Genomic DNA, 18,235 nt, shown 5'->3' with positions numbered 1-18,235 from the left:
AAGGATATAGTTTCTTTCATAAAGCTATTTGCCTTCCTACTCCATATGTGTTATGAGCATAACATTTGCCACATGCATTGGCAATCATAGTCATGAAAATGCACATTCGGATCATTTTTTGCTAAATGCATGCACACTAGGTGTTATGGGCCCTAGTGTAAGGCAAAGGCAGATTTGGAATGGCATGAAAACTCACGAAATTGGTAGCTTCTAAATTATTTTGCACTATATATGTAGTAATTCTATGAGATTAATTGTGGGTCTACCGGTCATGGCTTGATTTAAGTGCTTGTAGATAAGTTGACAAATTTCTGTACATTTAATTCAATACACTATTTCAACCTCTAAAGTAAACCAAGTTGGTTGTTTATAATATGTACTGATGATATAAGTTACTATGCAATATTGGGCATTGTTGTGATCCACGTTTACCAGTCCCTTCTGAAAGATTCTCTGTAAAAAGTTTGGCAAAAACAACTAAATATCAATACTACCACTATTCCAGAGATGGATAGGCAGTTTACAAGTGCAAATCTTGTGTTAAAGAATATGCTAAATGTATACAATTGGAATATGTTCATGGAGAAGATGAAAACGGTTGCTGGTATTGAATGCCTCCAACATTCCCCCTTCCTAAGCTTTGTCATCCCTGACAAAGCCATGTCGTGATAAGACATCCGAGGAAGGATGTGCTTACAGAAGAAAGAAGTCAATGAGATAGAAAGCTCAATCATATGGTAGTAAGACATAAAAAGAAGGCAAATAAAATTTGTACTAACGTCATAGAACTGGGATAAAAGTGTAGTGGAATTTATAGATACACTACGTTAATCAATCAATTTTGTAACATTGAGCATATTTAAAAAATGACAATTGTAAAGCATACATTAACTTAGATTCAATCACACATCACAAACATGTACCAAGACTGAGAGAGAGAGAGAGAGAGAGAGAGAGAGAGAGAGAAGAATTTGACATCAATTGAGGGCGAAACTTTTTGGTGTCGACCCCCCTTCGAAAGGACTTTGCATAAATAAATTCTTCTTCAGTAGAGCTTCTAATCAATACAATTGACTTATTGCACTTTTAACTCCACAAATTGAAGAGATGAAAGCTCTAAAATTCGACAAAATTTACAATTAATCTTTTCATTTGAAACACTTCATTGAACTCAATCCCAAGGCCCTAAACACCTCACGAGTGATAAGATATACGAGGATAAAGCAAGAATCAAGTTGGAAAAAAGATTTGTAAACATTAAGTAGTAATTTGCATAGTTAATAATGTGTAAACTTGAACAACCATAGTTATAAAGACGTGTGTGTGTGTGTGTGTGTGTGTAATGAGAGAGAGAGAGAGAGAGAGAGAGAATGATGATCCTTGAGAAAAGCATCAACAACTTCCTTTTGGCTGAGGATTGCCTAAAGCTTCAAGAGCCAGAAAGACGGAAGTTTCCCTCCTCTCTCCATAACAACCTTGCAAAAAAATGAATAAAACTCCCTCTTGCCATCCTCAAATGAAAAAACTTTAAACTACAAAGTTGTTTGTCTCACCATTTCCAATAAGCTTAGAGGGCCTTTTTTTTTTTACAGAAAGGCGTTCTTTTTTGAGTTATTCCAAAAACCAAACTTGAAGCCCAATGACTTCAATAGAATTGACCTATGAGATGCTTATGTCGCCCAATTTGAGCAAATTCTATTCAAAGGAGTGAAAAATTTACAAGCATTAGTGGGCAAGGCTGTTGTTGATTTGGGCAAGGGATGGTTCCATATGATCAACCCTAGAGTTTTGTACAAGTTTGAGACCTCAGTCAAATCTTATCAAAATCTCTCATGCTACTTGCAATGTCACCGACAAATGCCAAAATGTTTCACCCTCAAAATGTGGGTTTCAACACAGAAAGTTTCAGTCTGATGTTAGAGCACAGCAAAACGTGGGACCAAGGTGTGCATATAAGGATTTTGAAAGGCCATTAAACCTAAAACTATGGAACCTTGTTAGTGAAACATCACTCAATCAGAAAAGCATTCCAACCCCCTTGGATGTTTTGCCTGTTCGGACCCACCCCTTGTTCAAAGGCCATTTTTCCAAGCTTCAAATTGCACCATTTTCTACAAGCACCCAGAAAAGCAAGCCAGGCTGGAAGTTGATCAGAAGAGGGCATCTTTTTTATCAGTGCCATTGCCTCGTCGAAGCGCCCGGCACGGCCATGCAGATCCACCATGCTTGTGTGATGCTCTACTGTTGGCATAATGCCATACCTTCTGCTAATACTTTCAAAGTGCATTTGTCCCTCGTCAGTTGCCCCTATACTGCCACAGGCTTTAAGGATACAAGCAAATGTTACAACATCAGGCGAGTGACCCGCATGTCTCATATGTACAAAGCTCTTGAGCGCCGCCTCGCCCAGCCCATGCTCACAATAACCAGCAATTAATGTTGTCCACAAGACCACATCCAGAGTGGGTAGCTTGTTAAACACTTCTCTTGCCCTAGAAAGTGCCCCACACTTTGCATACATGTCTACTAATGCACTTCCAACCATGGGATCATTCGCAAGAAAGCCTTTTCTAGCAAGGTCAACATGTATTTCTTTGCCTTTCTCAGTTGCTCCCATGCTGCCACAAGCTTTAAAAGCACAAGCAAATGTTACTGCGTCAGGGGAGAGGCCCTCATGTTTCATGCACTCAAAACAGCCTACTGCCTCCTCATTGTGATCGTATTGGCAATAGCCCGCAATTAATACATTCCATGAAACTATGTTTCGACATGGGAGCTCATCAAACACTTGCTGTGCCATTACAAGGAATCCACACTTGATGTACATGTCTAACAATGCATTCCCAAGTACAGTACCATTCTCCAAAAAACCCTTTCTAGCAATCTCGGCATGAATGCCTTGGCCCTTATCAGCTGCTCCTACGCTACTACAAGCCTTAAGAATGCAAGAATAAGTCACTGAATCAGGATCGACACCCTCGAATTTCATGAGTTCATAATAGTGGAGTGTTCTTTCTCCATGTCCCTGTTGACAATGCCCTACAATTACTGCATTCCATGAGACTCTAGTCCTAATTGGAAGCTCATGAAACAATTGTTGTGCCTTTGCAAGCACACCACACTTGGCATACATGTCCACCAATGCATCCCCGAGCACAGTGTCGATCCCCACCAATCCCCTTTTAACAATCTCAGCATGTAGTTCTTTACCTATGTTGGTCGCTCCTATGGCACTGGTTGCTTTTAGCATACCGGCCAAGGCTACGATGTCCAGCGAGATGCTCGCTTTTCTCAATGCCTCAAAATAGTTGAGTGCATCCTCACTGTGCCCATATTGGCAAAGTCCTGAAATTAGTGATGTCCAACCAACTACATCCCGAACTTGAAGCTCCTTAAAGACTTGTTGTGCCCTTGCAAGTACACCACATTTGGCATACATGTCCACCAATGCATTTCCAAGTTTGTTATCTTTCCCCAAATAGCCCTGTCTCATAATCTCAGCATGTATTTCTCTACCCTTTTCAGCGGCTCCTATGCTGCTACATGCTTTCAAGGTGTAAGAATAGGTGACTTCATCAGGCAATAAAGCATCATTACTCATCAATTCAAAACATCTAAGTGCCTCTTCACCAAGCCCGTGCTCACAATAGCCTCCCATCAAGACATTCCAAGATACGACATCCCGCCTATGAAGCTCCTGAAACACAAGTTTCGCCTTGGCAAGTGCACCACACTTGGCATACATATCCAACAACGAGTTTTCAAGCACTTTGTCACTTTCAATCAAGGCTGATTTAATCATTTCAGCATGAATTTGTCTACCTCTTTCCAGTGCTCCTATGCTGCCACAAGCTTTCAAAATGCAGGAGAAGGTCATTGAATCGGGAGACAATTCCTCCTGTTTCATAAGCTCAAAATAGTTGAGTGCTCTCTCGCAATGCCCATGCTGGCAACATCCACAGATAAGAGTTGTCCACGAGACCACATTTTGGTCCGGAAGCTCCTCGAAAACTTGATGCGCTTTTGCAAGTGCACCACGCTTTATATAAAAATCCATCAAAGCATTTCCAAGCACAATATCTTGCTCCATAAGTCCCCTTCTGACAAGTTCGGAATGTATCTCTTTGCCCTTGTCAGCTGCTGCCATGCCAGTACAAGCTTTGAGGATGCAAGAGAAGGTTACTTCATCAGGGGAAAGGCCTTCTTGTCGCATCCAATCATAACAGCTGAGCGCTTTCTCCCTAAGGCCACGTTGAACATAGCCTGCAATGAGGCCATTCCAACAGACTACATTACGCACGGGAAGATCATCTAACACAAGCTGTGCCTTTTCAAGTGCAGCACATTTGGCATACACATTCACAAGTGCACCACCTATGAAAATATTCCAGTCAAGCAGACCAACTTTGATGATAGAAGCATGTAGTTTGGCACCCTCTGGTAGATCTTTCAGTGCAGCACGAGCATTAAGAGAACCCACAAGCGCAAACTGATCATGGACACTGAAGTCAAGGTTACCATTGCAACAAACCAAGAGCTCTATCTCTGGTTCTTCATCGTCCTTTTCGTCATTCTCCTTTTTCTTTTGTTGATGGAAAAATCCACTTGCAGTAGGCGTGTTTGCATCATTATCCAAACAAAGCCCAATGGGATCGGTGTCTGTGGATCTAATGCACATCTGCAAAGCCCCTCGCAGTTTCTGTGGGCCATTATTTGGCAACCTACCGAAAGCCATAGAGTCTTGAACAAGGTTTCAGGTTAATTTTCTGTTGTGGTGGACGCCCTGGAAGCATTCCTTCCATTAGAAGTCTCTGTGGGGAAGTCTTTTTCCTCTGCGTGGCAATAGCTTTCATGTAATTATGGTTGTGTCGCCCCAGCTTCGGGATATTTTGCATACTGAATCCAAGAGGGCACGCAGATGTTGCGAAAGTCTGAAGTTTTGTGCGTTGGGTAGACATGGAGCTCGAATATGTTGCTACGATTATGGAAGCACGTCAAATTACTGCGAATCTTGCAAGATGCTGACTTGTTAGTCAAACATGAAAAGGGAGGCGACGCCATCTGGCAGGCGAGAGAGAAGAAGAAGATGATTTTTAACGTGGAAAGGAATGCCCGCAGATGTAGCTCTGCGCTGTGAGCGCAAACGTGGGGAGAGAGAGAGAGAGAGAGAGAGAGAGAGAGAGAGAGCAGTTTGCCGAATCCCTCATCGCCAAGCACGGCGACAGAGTCTCCTTCATGAACATCAAGCACCACCACGACCGCATCCAAAAGGCACAGGTGGGAGAAGAGTCTGTAGGGGCTAGTGTGCAAGCCAAGCTCCGAACGGGCTGGTTGCAGAACGGGGATGTTGGACACAATCCGCAGGCTGGGGGATGGGTTGTGGGCCTTGTGTTGTGTGCGCAGCACAGGAGGAGGAGGCGATGCAGAAGGACTGTTTCGTTTCATCAAAAGCTGATGGTTATCACCATCGCGAGGAAATTCAGAGGGAGAGCTGTCGTGATGCCGCAACACAGAGACCCAAGCTTGGGCCGGGGAGGAGCCTGCGAAGCTGATTCGTGGGAACAGCAGGAAGAGTGGGGTGTATGCTTTTGGAAGCTAGTGAAAAGGCATCTCGACAGCTAATTAATAAATTGGGGGCAACGTAGACCCAGTATGTACAATGAGCACCAGCCCAAACTAGAAATCGTCGAAGTACCGCCTAAGGGAATGGTCGGAGTCCCGCAACACGATAAATTTTTTGGCCTGGCCCTAGGGGGTGAGGCCTTAGGCCCCTATCACATTGGGATGCCTGTCCTTCGTGAGTTGGATGGCTTGTCCCGCTTACAGCAACCAGTGGAAATCCTGTCACACTAAGCGCAGGTGATAAAGTCAAAAAAGCTGCTCCGCGTCCAATCAAATTGCAAGAACAATGTGTGCGTTAAAGTTGGGCGATCAAGGGAGGCCTGCACACTTCTGAGGAAAGTGTGCCGCTGAGGTGGACATCCAGCTAAGCTATCAAAAAAGGGCCAATGACCCAGTGTGACAAGGTGATGCATCAGCACAGCAGCTGATTGATGCATTCAAGGAAAAGTGTCGTCTTTTTGTCCCAATGTGACACGGGCCTTAGTGATGCCTTCCTACTTTTTGGCTTTCTAAAAGAAACCTTAGTGTTGTGTTGGGTTAGGGAGACTTTCATTGTTTTCATTGCCACGATGGAGACTTACCTTTCATTTCACATCCTGACATGTCTTTACTTTTCTTGCATTCTATTGTTTTAGAATGATAAAGTGAAGCTTCACCTTGCATAATTTTAGTAAATTTACACACACACACATATATGGTTTTTTCGCATTCTATTGTTTTAAAATACTAAAATGAAGCTTCAGCTTTCATAATTCTAATAAATTCTATACACACACGCATATATTAATTAGTTCTTTTTATTTCACCTTTCATTTCACAACTTCACATGGCTTTACATTTCTTGCATTCTATAGCTTGATTCCAATCACTCTTAACGTTCAAGAAAGTCTTTTTTATTAAGCGGCTGTTGGTCGAGTTTTCTCTTCACAAAGAAGAAAACCGGAAACACTAGCAGAAATTTTGAGATTTGCATAATTTTTGAACGACTTTCACATATTTCATCTGTTTTTCTTCCGTTTACCATGGTTTGCAGCTAGCTAGTCTCGATTTTTAATCGGCTCAAGACTAAGCTGAGGCAATCCTTTTCCAAACACTGATACCAGTTTAATTCAACCTAACAATTTTATCACTTTCTTATTGTTTTTGAAAGCCGTCGTGACCCTTTCTGAAAGAGCGATGGTAATGCGTGTGCTAGTCTCCACCCAACCATGCTATCTTATAGCCTTCCCTAGCGTACACACTGTCCGGCCGTGCCGGTGGCCTTGCCCATAGGACCCATGTCCTTACATTACCCCCCCCTTGGAGAATCGTTTTCGTCCTCGAAAACGAACATAGGAAAACATTTCTTAAGTGCGGAGACATTCTCCCATGTAGAACCTTCTTCAGGTCTATCTAGCCATTTTACCAACACCTATCGTCTGACATGATGTTTGGTGTGAAGCTCATGAGAATCCAAAATCTTTTTGGGCTCATGAGGAATGCTTGGTGGTGCGATAAGGTCAACCAACACACCTGTGTCAATGACATTATCATTCTGTCCTAGCTATTTTCGTAAACGGCTAACATGAAAAACAGGATGAAGTCGTGAGTGCTCTGGAAGAGCTAACTTATAGGCCACTCGACCTATACGTTTGAGAATGGTAAATGGTCCATAATAGCGTGGTGAAAGTTTTTTGCAACTTTTTTCGTCTTTAGACTTTCTGAATGCTCCGGAACTTTGAGGAAAACCTTGTCTTCTTTTTCGAAAGTAGCAAGACGTTGATGCTCATCTGCGTACTTCTTATATCGGTCTTGAGCTTGCTTAACGTTCTGTCGAGCAACTCAAAGCATGTCAAAATGGTCTTGGAGAAAATCCTTCGCTTGTTATATCTTCTCCTTAGCCAACCCCACCGTAATGGGTGATCTAGGTTGAAATCCATACAAAAGCATAAATGGACTAAACCCTGTAGTCACATGCTTTGAACTATTATAAGAAAATTCCAATATAGGTAAGTAGTCTTCCCAATTGGTTTGCTTCTTGCTAACGTACGCTCGTAGCATATCCTTTAGCACTTGATTAACTCTTTCTGTTTGACCATCCGTTTCTAGATGATCAGCCGTACTTAGATTAAGTTTAGTTTCCAACTTTTGGAACACAGCTCTCCAGAAGTGATTATCGAACTTTTGATCTTTGTCACTAATGATACTAGCTGGAAGACCGTAGAGTTTATATATGTGCTCTACAAATAGTTGTGCTAATTCCGGTGTCTTAATCGTAGTCTTAGTGGGAATGAATCGTCCCATCTTTGTGAGACGGTCTACAATTACCCAAATGGCATCATAGCCACAATTTGTAGTAGGTAGTCCTACTACAAAATCCATAGAGATACTCTCCCACTTACCTTGTGGAATCTCTAAAGGATGTAAAAGGCCACCTACCTTGAGGCGCTCTGCCTTATTAACTTGGCACTGATGGTAGTTTAGTACGTACTCTTGAACATCATGATGTAAGCCCGACCAATAAAATTGCCGTCGAACTAAGGCATACGTCTTACGGATACCTGGATGACCAGCACTTGAACTATCGTGACACTCAAATAAGATTTGGTGCCTAGTGTCTGAGTCACAAATACTCTACCTTTGTGGAGTAAGTAGCTATCATCAATGGAAAAATTCTTCCATTGTTTAAGCTCTTCCTGAGTAGGGGTGGAGCTTTGTGTGTTGGAGTTTCTATCTGCGCGTGCAGAGACATGTTGATCTGGCTGTTCAGAGACATGTGAGTGTGAGAGATCCCTTTTTAAAACTTCACTCCACACTTTAGCATATGATTGATCTTGTGCACACTTGCCACGTAATGACTCCAAAAATCCACTCTTTAGTTCCATGAAAGCAAGTGAATTAATCTGAGGCATCCGACTTTAGTGCATCCGTTGCTACATTATATCGCCCCTTGCGATATCATAGCTTACAATCATAACCTTGAAGGATTTCTGCCCATCTAGCTTTATGGCCCTTCATGTCTGTTTGAGTAGTAAACCATTTGATACTTTCATGGTCAAAAACTACTTCAAACTCGACACCATATAAATAGTGTCGCCACTTTCGTAAAGCATGAATTATGGCATAGAGCTCTCTCTCATAGACAAAATAATTTTGTTGAGCTCTATCTAACTTTTTACTTTCAAAGGCTATAGGTCTTTCCTCCTGGAGAAGTACCGCACCAATGGCTTTATCACTAGCATTAGTCTCTACCACAAACGGCTTAAGTGGGTCGACGATTGCTAGGATGGGAGCAGTGGCTATAGCTACCTTGAGCTGTTCGAAACTGTGTTTTTGGGCTTCTTCCCAAGGAAAGGTCTTACCTTTTGCTTTAAGTTGATCCGTCATAGGAATAGTGATTTTGGCATAGTCACGGATATACTATCGATAAAATCCAACAATGCCTAAAAATATTTGAAGCTCCTCAACCGTGTTGGGGTGTGGCCGTCGAAGAATGGCAGCGACCTTGTCAATGTCCATCTTGATGCCACAATAAGAGATCACATGACCGAGGTAATGTATCTCTGTTTTAAAGAAATCGCACTTGCTTTGCTTACCATACAACCCGTGAGCTCGTAGCTGTTCAAACACTAATCGTAAGTGTTCTATGTGTTCATCTTCAGTCTTACTGTAAATGAGAATGTCATCAAGGAAAACCACAACAAATTTTCCAAGATAGGGACGTAAGACACTATCCATGAATGTTATAAATGTAGCTGGAGCATTGGTTAGACCAAAAGGCATAACCAAAAATTTGAAATGCCCGAACCGTGTTCTAAAGGCAGTTTTGGAGATATCTTGCAGTAGGATACGTACCTGGTGGTATCCTGAACAAAAATCTATCCATGGAGTTGATCAAACAACTCATCCACTCGAGGCAGAGGATACTTGTTCTTGGTGGTTATCGCATTTAATCTGTGATAATCTACGCACATGCGCATAGTACCATCTTTGTTTTTTACCAATAGAATTGGTGATGCCCAAGGCGAAGTGCTAGGTCTAATGAAACCACGAGCGAGGTAGTTAGCCAACTGACTCTTAACCTCCTTGGCTTCTTTAGCACTCATACAATAAGGTGGTTTACTCACCGGTTTAGTGCCTGGCAAGACATCTACGCATCACGTGTAGGGGGTAAACCCAGTGGTAAATCACTTGAGAACACATCACTATACTCTGTGAGTAAGTGAGTCAGCTTTTTCCGTGCAAAAGGAGAAAGTAAACTAGAGTTATGATGGGATGGAGAATCAGTTCTTGTAATGTTTGTTTTACAACAGTTGCACGTTGCTCTATAATATAAAAAACTGAGAGCACTTTGCTCGTTAGATTTGTTAACACTTTGTTTATCAGTAGAATTCATTACACTTTGCATACCATTAGAATTCATTGCACTTTGCATACCATTACTAGAATTCATTGCACTTTGCTCTTGAGAATTCGCAAGCAGTAACACAAAAAGACTTCATCTATTAAATTTGCTTTCTGCAAAATAGAAAGCTCGGCTGTACATATAAGAGGTGCAGATGGTATATTTTTCTCACCAAGCAAAATCACATGTTTACCATTGGCCATAAAGGATAAGTAGTTGTGTTCATAACTAGTGTGCAATGTGTTTCCTAAACCATGCAGTCACTCCCGTCCTAAAACTACATCAGCACGCTCCATGTTCATAACTTGGAAGTCAAGGGTCATCGTATGATCTTGAACAATAAGCTCAACCCCTTGAACTACCGTGTCGTATACTTCTTTATCATACCCAAACATCTGCTCCACCACATACTTGTGAGAGCAGGGAGTCTGTGTAAGCTTCAATTTCTTGACTAGCTTATAGTTCAAGAAGTTATGAGTTGCACCATCATCCACTAAAATACGAACACGTTGTCCGTTAATAGTGCCATGCATGCGAATCAAATCATGGGGGCCAAAGGTGGGTTGCCACATTGAAGCAGGCACACAACACTTGTGCTTTTCTTCCATATGAAGAACCTCTACAACATAATATTTAGGAGATGAATCTAATGTAAGGCGTTGCACCGTGTGCATGGCCTTTTCTTTGCCTTGCAAAAGATGACAATCTTTCTTGTTATGTTGGACGAAAAGACATCTAAAACACAAATTGTGTTTCTTTGCAGTGTGCACACTCAAATCAGCAGTGTTGAGAGACGGGTGAAAGACCCACGCGGAGTATCTCGTGATTGTTTATGCTTATTAACCTCTTGTGGGCGTGGAGAGGTAGATTGTCTCTTATTCCTCTTATAATGTGTGGGAGATCTACCTCGCCATTGACTCTTAGCCACATTGCTCTTAGCAAAAGTATTCTTAGAGTAGGGAGCATTTCCTTTTCTCTCTTGGTCATCATCATATCTTTGTGCATGACTAATGGCTTCTTCCAAAGTTTGGATGTTGGGTCTTGACATAAAGACGATAGTCTTTGTCAAGACCCCTATTAAAACCCCGTATCTTTTGGAATCCATCTAGACCTTCTAGTTTTAATATGATTTCCCGATACTTCGAAAGGTACTGTGTGAGAGAGAGGTCAGACATGCGGAATGCATCCCATGCTAACCAATTCTTATCTTCTTCATTGGAGTCCAAAAACTCTTTGGAGAAAGAAGCTTGAAAGGTAGCCCAAGACGAGGACGAGCATCTATTGGAAAAGTCATCCACCACTTATAGGCCTTGCCTTTAAGAGATAGATTTGTTTCCATAGCCGTCTTTATATGTGGGGTGTGTCTCAATCTATGAATATCACTCCATTTGTGTAAGAACGTATTGACCGTATCCTTGTTGCGATCACGCTCTTCCCTGTGAAACTCAGGAATGGTAATATTCTTAAGTAATGCAATGCTACCTTTTGCATCTTCTGCAACACTTGTCTCTTGGACTCCTTGAGTCGTGCGAGCTTGGTTCCCTTGAACCGTGCCACTTGTGGCTCCTTGAGTCGTCTGTGAATTCATAAATTTCACAAGTAACTCCGTATTGGTAACATTTGCATTGAGTGCAGAGAGGTTGCTTTCAAGTACGCTTTGGCAATGTTCCAGATTCTTGAAAGAAGCCATATCTACAAGTCTATGATTTCCTAGATCATCATCATCATACATATTAGTGTCAGCAGCACCCGTGGTGCCCTGATTTCGATCTTTGTTACTAATGATACTAGTTGGAAGACCATAGAGTTTATATATGTGCTCTACAAATAGTCGTGCTAAATTGTGTTTCTTTGCACGCTCAAAATCAGCAGTGCTGAGAGACCCACGCAGAGTATCTCGTGATTGTTTAGGCTTCTTAGCCTCTTGTAGGCGTGGAGAGGTAGATTGTCTCTTATTCCTCTTGGAACGTGTGGGAGATCTACCTCGCCATTGACTCTTAGCCTCATGCTCTTAGCAAAAGTATTCTTAGAGTAGGGAACATTTCCTTTTCTCTCTTGGTCATCATCATATCTTTGCGCATGACTAATGGCTTCTTCCAAAGTTTTTGGATGTTGGATCTTGACATGAAGACGATAGTCTTTGTCAAGACTCCTATTAAAAACCCATATCTTTTGGAATTCATTTAGACCTTCTAGTTTTAATATGATTTCCCGATACTTTAAAAGGTACTGTGTGAGAGAGAGGCCAGACATGCGGCATGTATCCCATGCTAACCAATTCTTATCTTCTTCATTGAAGTCTTTGTGTTTTGTATGCTCCTCGATTTGTGTTGCATGCAAACCTCGCCTTGCGAGAATTTGAGTGCTTCACTTGTCGTTTGTTGTAAGAACACCTTTGATGATTCTTCACAAAAACTTGTCGTTTTTGTGAAGGCTTTTCTTCACTTTGAAGCTACCTCCTTGAGAAAAAAAGTATTTTTGGAGGAAAACTTGCCTTCCTCCAAGAAGTGAAAAGGAAGGGTGAAACTACTTCTTTGAAATTTGAAGCTTTCCCTTTCCTTCTAGTTTTCCTTTCAACACAAGGGGACTATTTTTTCTTGTTATACACAACAAGGGCCAATAGCTTGATGGTAAATTGTTGGCCTCTTACCCTCATGGGATGTATTCAACCCTCCTTCATGCAAGGGTTAAGCGGGCCTTCCTACGCGCGCAACCAATGGTGCCAACGGAAGCCTTCAGAGCCTCAGTGTCGTCGAGTTGCCGATCGAGTTTGCCTTGGTCACCCACCTTAGTCATGCGCTGTGGAGGGCGTAGGTGGGGCAACCGCGGTCGGCTGTCGCTGTCTGTCCACTCGCACAAAAAACTGTGCCTGCCTTCTTTTTGTTGCACAGCGGAGACGTCGTTGTCTGCGGGACGTGCGAGGGAAGTAGGGCGTTGCACGCATATGCAAGCCGCTTTTAGCCTCCTCCCACAAATAGCTCTGATACCAGTGAAAGGGCAGTGGTAACGCGTGTGCTAGTCTCCACCCAACTGTGCTATCTTATAGCCTCCCCCTAGCGTACACACTGTCCGGCCGTGCCGGTGGCCTTGCCCATAGGACCCATGTCCTTACACTTTCACTAAGGGAATGTTATTTTTTAAAAATGTACAATTTTTTGATTGGGTGATAGAGATAGTGCTAATTATTTATGGAGATAATAAGTCAAAAGAATGATATTATATCCGATGGTAAGATATTCTCGGCTAGTCCTAAGTTCTAGTCTATAGAGGTAAATTCCTTTCCACACTAGCAACCAACACTAGGTCGATGGCAAATTTGTGTGAGCTGAGACTGGCACCTTGTGCCAGGGCTCACGCACGACGGCAACACCAGGCTCATGTACGCAGGACTTGATGCGCGGGAGGGGATTCAATAACATAAAGCAGGGTGGATAAATTAGAACCCTGCCTGCAAGCAATGCCCCCATTTTTCAACATTTCTTTGAGCGGGTCTGCATTTTTCAAAGCAAGACAATGATGTTTCCTTTGGTGCTAACCTGCACCCTCATTGGAACTTGGCAACGGGTTTTGGCCGAGGCAATTATATCGAAAGACTAATTAGCTTCCAACATGAGGCTCATGCAAGATTTTTGGAGCTTGTTGTATTTTGCAGAAGATGAGCTCATGTTGACAGCAACGGCGGTGGTTATATATCGGGTTGCTTGCCCTCGTGGCAAGTAGTCCAGAGTCAGTTGCCAATCAAGTTGAGCAAAGAAGAGCCGGTCGACCAAAATGAAGGTCAACATGGCTCGATCTTGGCACCTTGGCGATGAGAGACTACTTCTCTACCACTACGCACGCAAGCACACACCTGGGAGGCGAAGGCGACATGCTGTATATAAAGTAAAACAACCTACTAACCCTCCACAAAGCACATGACCGTCATATCCAGTCACATGTATCTACACTAGGGCAATCACCCCGATATTTAACTATTGCTAAAGTGTACTCCCAAGACCATCTCTATTACCTACTGCACCTAAAATATGATGCACCCACTCTCCAGTACTTGTCTCAAAGTTTTTACAACTTACTGCCACTCAAGGAAACAAGTGAAAGGATCACGATGGCTTTTTAAAACAATAAGAAAGTAATAAAATCTTTAGGTTGAGTTTAAGTAGAATTATATAAGGTGAAGCACCATTCAAGAATGTCTCTTTTATTAAGCGATCGAGTGTCCTCCTCACAAAGAACCAAACTAAATATACTAGTAATTTTTTTGAAATTTGTAAGATTTTTGAGCTAAGTTTTGACATCATTGCACCGGTTTTCTTCACTTTATCATGGTTTGCTCATTAATATATATGTGTGTGTGTGTGTATATATGTATATATATATATATGTGTGTGTGTGTGTGTGTGTGTGTATATATATATATATATATATATATATATGTGTGTGTGTGTGTGTGTGTGTGTGTGTGTGTGTGTGTGTATATATATATATATATATATATATATGTATATATATATATATATATATATATATATATATATATATATATATATATATATATATATATATATATATATGTATGTGTGTGTGTGTGTATATATATATATATATATATATATATATATGTTTGTATATATATATATGTATGTGTATATATATATATATATGTATGTGTGTGTGTGTGTGTATATATATATATATGTGTGTGTGTGTGTGTGTGTGTGTATGTATGTAGTATAGAACTTACTAGAATTAAGATTAAATAAAAATATCCATTTAATACTTTAAAACCAAAATAACATTTAAGGTAAGTCTCAAGCATCACTGAAAACATTGAAAGTATCCTAACCCAACACATCTCTGAACCAATGGTCCACAATTGCACCCAAAATGTAACCCTTTTACAATGGCCTTATGGACTCCCAAAAAAACAATGTGAAAGTTCATTATGGTCTACATAAGGCTATGTGAGAGAAAACAAATAAAATTTAAATAACATTTAAGGTAAGTCTCAATTATGCCATTTTTTTGTGTTCTTCTAGTCGATACTCTCTACTCGCAAAATGGCTTATATATTATGAAAGGGCCCCAATAATAAGGTAAATGGTGCACATTGCACATTAGTATTTTGAAACAAAATAAACAAAAAGGAAGTAAAATAAAAAGACAGATTAAAAAATCAAAACGAAAGAATGTTTTAATGCTTTCAAATAAGCATAGAAAATAATTAAACAATTTAGTGAAGTGATTTTTTTTTTTGAAATCCTCAAATGAGAGAATCGTTTATCAATACCTCAGTGTTTGAGAAAGATGTGTCTGAGCTTACGCTTAAGCCGATTGAAAATCGAGATTAGCTGGTTGCAAAGGATGGCAAATGAGAAAAAACTCGATAAAATATACTAGAAAATAGTTCGAATATTTTGCAAATTTAAAAATTTCTACTAGTATTTCTATTTTGTATTTGTATAAGGAGGAAACTTGCCACTTAGACAAAAAGGACTTTCTCGAAGACTGCATCATAAGATCAAACTCCTATGAATATTTTGTTTAATGTTTTGATCTCTAAAGTCATTTTCAAGCATGCAGAAAAAGTAAATGCTGCCTTGGAGAATAACTTTCTATTCCAAAGTTTTATCTTTCTATTTAGAAGACTTTTGAATCCCTTAAGGGCATTTGTCTCTCAAAGAAGTTCATGTAACGAAACAAAAAGGACAACAAAGTTATTTTACACTAGTAAAGCGGCGCCGCCTCCGGCGGCGGCATGGCCCCTCTTTCCCTCACTTGCCCCCCCCCACCCCCCTCTCCGCCTTCCAAGATCCCGGCCCACATCAAAGCATGTGAGAGAGGAAACATGCAAGGTGGTTGGCAAAGCAACAATACAATGGCTTAGGTCGTATAGGTGTTGTAGATATGCAGTGGTATAGGGGGTAGAGGTATGGTGCCTAATCACAGCGGAAAGCTACATCTGTTGTGATAGCGGCTATGGAGGCATGGTAGTGCAGGTGGAGATACAACAGAAGGCGAGAGAGAGAGACGACACAGCTGAGAAGCAACTACAAAAAAGGAACACGCTACCTCTCTAATTCTATTAATGAAAGGGTTCTTACATAGCTTTGGTAAGGTGATAGCAACCACACCTTTTTCTTCATGCAAACTCAATTGATTTGATGGCCTATAGCTGTATGCTTTGAGTCCCGTTCTCACGAGCTAATCGACACAGGCTTGAACCCAACAATCCCCCCCTCAAGCCCGAACTGGACAAGCAACTCATGATACCTTGAGTTTTTGGTATACTCGTCAACCATGAGTTTTAGGTTTTCGCACAACCAAGGATTTTTGGTTTATCCATAACCTGGTGCTAGGTCAGTAACCCCCCCTTGAACAGATAGGGTGTAGGTCAAATATGTAGCTACCAAAAATGGAGTTTTTGGTTCACTCGAACCTTGGGTTTAAGGTGTACCCAGTAACCTCATGAGGAGCAGACAAAACATGGTACTTGAGAACAAAAACTGATAAATTGGGAGGCCTTACCACTCATGGGTGGCAATGTCTATAGCCCGTACAATTTATTTTGACTAAACAACATGAAAAGAGTTGATCTAATAAATTTCCTCATCAACAGAATATATTGGAGATTCAGTGTCTCCCTCAACCACATGAATTTGAGTTTTACCCTTTTGAAAGCACTTATTTGATGGATGATTTGTTTTACCATAGTGAACACAAGGATTCTTCTTGAAACAATCTTTCGTCTGATGATTGTTGCGCCCACAAATGGCACAAGTTCTGGTTCCATTGAATGGTCGAGATGAAGCTGCTGTAGCAGCACATTTAGTGACTGCATATGCACTGGAAGTATCAGAAGAACTGGTGGGTGATACGGCATTCGAGACTGTATATGCCCTGGGAATAATAGTAGAATTGGTACTAGGTACCCTGCGTTCTTCTTCCTGCAATGAATTGATGATACCATCCAAGGAGGGCAGCGGATCTTTCTCTTTTAAAACAGTAACAATCTGATGAAATTTGTCAGTCAAACTTTTTAACAAAATGGCTATGAGATCTTCTTCTGGTACTGAAGCTTCGACATAAACAAGTTGAGTTCTAATACTCTTCAGTCTATTGGCTAAAGCTGCAATATTTTCATCTTCACGCATGCGGATAGAATATAATTCCATTTTTAAACTCATTTTTGAATACTTAGCTTTGGCACCGAAAAGCTTCTCTAACTCTATCCAGGCAGCACTTGAAGAATCAACATCGTCCAAATAATGAATAAAATCGTCTTCTAAGGAGGTTAGGATAATACCAAAATCTTGTTCGTCTTTCCTTTGTAGCTCGGCAGATAATGCCCTTGTAACTGTAGCGGATGTTCCAGATTCGTCGGCTGCGAGATGCTTGACCACGTTTCATAAATTTTTGCGCATCAAATAGCCTTTAACTTTGATCTGCCAAGTATGGAAGCCCGATCCATTGAACTTGTCGACTTTTGATTCCATATTCAATATGCAAAGGATAACTTTATGATGTGTTGGTCAAAAATATTTCGAATCAATCGCCATTATGGTCTTTCCAATTGAGTCCGATGTACCCAAAAGGCTTCTTCTAAAAGATCTCGCTTTATATCATTAGTTCGTTGAGCTTCGTTCATAGGTTGCTGTTTCTTTAGAGGTGGTTCAAGATCCCAACAAATTAATATGACCCAATTATAAATGCCACGAAGGGTACGTGTCTTAATTTGACGCAAAGTTCTACTTTCTGAATATGCATATAAAAAATATCTCTGAATTTCCACCTGCAATCATAAATTGTGAACAATCAAATGCCGATATTCACTTTCTTTGATCGACATGCTTGACTGCGGCTGCGGGGTGTGAATGACCTCTGCCTTAAGGAGTTTGGACCAAAAAAGAGGGTGGACACTTGATTTAAATGTGAAATTCAATAAAAAAGACAAAAGCCAAACTCTGTAGCAGCGTGAACGATTCTGCGCCAAGCTTCAGGCAACCATGGCGAGTTGTGGAAGTTTTGTGGGTAGGAGCAGAGACGAAAAAGCCCTATAAGCCAATTGCGCTCTTGATGAGCCCAAAACTGAATAGTTTGATGCAGGTCGAAATTCGAATTGCCTCCTCTGCAAGCGGTTGTACCCGCGCTGTGCTTGTCGAGCGCCGAGGCCCAATAGGCTCTGATACCAGTTGTTGTGATAGCGGCTATGGAGGCATGGTAGTGCAGGTG

General features: G+C 41.2%; 1 protein-coding gene across 1 annotated transcript; it reads right to left on the bottom strand.

Moving 5' to 3' along the window:
• Positions 1 to 1,670: 1,670 nt before the first annotated feature.
• Positions 1,671 to 5,607, bottom strand: LOC147423379 (pentatricopeptide repeat-containing protein At2g39620-like). Its single transcript, XM_086501413.1, has one exon. It carries the CDS (start codon positions 4,733 to 4,735, stop codon positions 2,009 to 2,011), a length of 2,727 nt encoding a protein of 908 aa, XP_086357539.1. The 5' UTR covers positions 4,736 to 5,607; the 3' UTR covers positions 1,671 to 2,008.
• Between the last annotated feature and the right edge of the window lie 12,628 nt (positions 5,608 to 18,235).

Source organism: Adiantum capillus-veneris, chromosome 26, assembly GCF_014529385.1.
Source record: "Adiantum capillus-veneris isolate H3 chromosome 26, ASM1452938v2, whole genome shotgun sequence".
In the NCBI taxonomy this organism is placed as follows: domain Eukaryota; kingdom Viridiplantae; phylum Streptophyta; class Polypodiopsida; order Polypodiales; family Pteridaceae; genus Adiantum; species Adiantum capillus-veneris.
The sequence above is the reverse complement of the archived record's forward strand: the minus strand, read 5'-3'. Positions and strand labels throughout refer to the sequence as shown.

Bases quoted from the DNA above. Each gene is read 5' to 3' on its own strand.
- LOC147423379 (XM_086501413.1), bottom strand. From the start codon at position 4,735: ATGGCTTTCGGTAGGTTGCCAAATAATGGCCCACAGAAACTGCGAGGG.